General features: G+C 60.6%; 1 protein-coding gene across 2 annotated transcripts in view; it reads left to right on the top strand.

Annotated features, from left to right (window-relative positions):
- The first annotated feature begins 362 nt into the window (after positions 1-362).
- The window catches only part of LOC144938258 (receptor activity-modifying protein 1-like), an 11,686-nt gene continuing 9,477 nt past the window's right edge, over positions 363-2,571 (top strand). For both annotated transcript variants that reach the window (XM_078866114.1, XM_078866113.1), the window contains exon 1: positions 363-1,600. In XM_078866114.1, the coding sequence (XP_078722240.1) occupies positions 1,540-1,600 (61 nt within the window). In that variant the 5' untranslated portion in view covers positions 363-1,539. The remainder of the gene's footprint in view (positions 1,601-2,571) is intronic.

Here is a 2,571-nt window from a genome sequence, read left to right as displayed (position 1 = left end):
CCGCCACTAATCACCATCACCACCATCACACCACTGGAGGCGTCGAATGCGCTTCCTCGGCTGAAATTGTTTCTTGGCATCACTAGACAAAACAACAACAACAAAAGACAACAACAATAGACAAGGGCAACACGGTTTTGTTCTGCTATGGTCTGTGAATCTCACCGTGGTACGCGTGTGTGGTCTCTAAGGATAGACCGTGTGTGCCAAGGGAGGTCCCGTGGGAGGTGCGCGGGCGTGCGTGTCCGCGTGTGTGCGCGTGCGTGTCTGTGCGTGTGTGAGAGAGAGGGCACGTGGCGCCCCCCCCCCGCCAGCTCAGCGCTATAATTACCCCGAGCAGAGCTCACCCGCTGCCAGTGCGAGTGAGTGCGAGTCTGAGTCGTCTGTGCGGGGAGCGGCAGTGTCGTGGTTATCGCGCTGCGCTGACGAACTTGGCGGCTCGCGTACCGAGTCTCGGAGTGAATGAACACCGCTGGTGATGGTCTCACCGCTGGTGATGGTCTCACCGCTGGCGATGATCTCAAGCGCTCTCTGGCTTGACGCACCCCGGTCGACTCAGCCTTAGCCGTCAGAACCGGCCGGACGGGGTAGGCTCTGGTCAAAGGTGCTCGCTAACAGTACTTGCTCCAACATCGTGTGCGGGCTGCACGGGGGAGCTTTGTCTGTGCGTGTGTCTGTCGGTGACTGTGCGCGAGTCCGGTTCGAGACTACGAGAATATTCTTGGTCGGAGTTGTGCCGCGCGCTCTCCGAGTGAGAGGACGACACTGCCATCATCGTCGTCGTCATCATCACCACCACCCACAGCAGAATCAGCATTGTCGAGGAGGAGGAGGAGTAGGAGGGGGGATCAGGCGAGGAGAGAGTGGAAAAGCAGCAGCAGCAGCAGCAGGGGTAAGGGCAGCAGGGAGCAGCAGGGGTAGAGGAGCAGCAGAAGCTGGGACGTCAGGAAGAGCAACGGAAGGAAGGGAGACAAAAGGAGACGCGATAGGAGGAGCATCATCAGGTCTCATCATCATCATCAGCAGCAGGAGCTAGAGGAGCTCCTGCAGTGCATGCACCAGCAACAGGACGAAGGCCATCACCATAGTCATCATCATCAGCAGCAGCAGGTAACGCAACGCCGTTGTGCTCCCCCCGCACCTCCGATTAGCACGGTTGGCTACGTACCGTGCGAAAGAAGTTTAACAAACATACAGTAGGTACAGGTGCAGCAGCAGGGCAGACCGGAGCGACGTCAGGGAACCGGCAGCAGGAAGAGCATCAGCAGCACCAGCAGCACCAGCAGCACCAGCTGCAGAACCAGAAGCAGCACCACCAACACCAGCAGCACTACCACCAGCACCACCAGCAGCAGCACCACCTGCAGCAGCACCACCAACAGCTTCACCAGCAGCACCAGCAGGACCGGCAAGCAGCACCACCAACAGCTTCACCAGCAGCACCACCAACAGCTCCAGCAGCACCAGCAGGACCGGCAAGCAGCAGGACCAGCAGCAGCAGCAGGAGGAGGGCCGGGCCTGTCGTAGGTCCCAGGGGCCATGTCCTCGCGGCGTGCACCCCTGGCGCTGTGCGCCGCGCTGCTGGCCCTGGCCGCCCCAGGTAGGAGCTGGGCCCCGGCCAGCGGCACCCTCACGGGTCAGGGTTCATCAGGTCCCAGCAGTCCCGGGGGGGGGGGGGGATCTGGAGGGCGATGATCAGCCCCCCCCCTCTCCTCCCCACCCCGCTGAGGGCTCCCCCCACTCAATGAAACTCCGATGTTTTTAGAATCAGCTCATAAAATGTTGGAACACAAATTAGCCAAATTTAGCCACAGAGGGCACCGTGCCTCATTCTGTTTCTCGGTTTTAACCTTTCGTTTCACATTGACCGTGACGTGCCCCCCACCACCCCACCCCCAATCATTTCGGCCAGGTCACGCTGGCGGGTCTGGGGTCAAGTTTATCGTGGACGCTGTGTGGGGGGTGGGTGACCTTCTTGTGTATAAATTAATAACTTCGCGTGACCGAGAGGGATGGCGCGCAGCGTGGCGGAGTCTCTTGATCCAGCAGTGGATAGAGCGCGGCTCATGGTGCCACGTGACGATTACTTGGTCACGCACGTGGTGGACATGCGGTATATGCACACGCAAGACTGCCGTGCCACACACGCGATGCACGTTGTGTGTTTGTACGTGGTGGCTCGCAAACAGCACTCGCCCCCCAGCAGCCTGTTAAGGCGACGCACGCGGGAGGATCTTAATTACGTTGTTTCACACTCTGCGGCAGGCGAATCACTCGGTTCGCTGACGACGCTGGGGCTCGTGTGTGCCGAGCGAGTGCTCAGCCTGAGACTCGGAGCAGCGGCAGCAGCAGCAGCAGCTGCGGTGTGGAACTCGAGGCCGAGCCACTCGACACTGCGCGCACTGATCTTGGGGGGGCCCACGATGACGTGGCGTGATTGGGGGGTTCTCTCGCAGCAGCTGGGACTCGGGGTGTCCCCGAGTTCGGCTCCGTACGCAGTCGACCTTCTGCAAGAACGTCGCTCGCTCGCTCGGCCACGGCCGTCCGATTGCTATCGGATGAACCAATTGT

Source organism: Lampetra fluviatilis, chromosome 21 (genome assembly GCF_964198595.1).
Source record: "Lampetra fluviatilis chromosome 21, kcLamFluv1.1, whole genome shotgun sequence".
NCBI classification, from domain to species: domain Eukaryota; kingdom Metazoa; phylum Chordata; class Hyperoartia; order Petromyzontiformes; family Petromyzontidae; genus Lampetra; species Lampetra fluviatilis.
The sequence above is the reverse complement of the archived record's forward strand: the minus strand, read 5'-3'. Positions and strand labels throughout refer to the sequence as shown.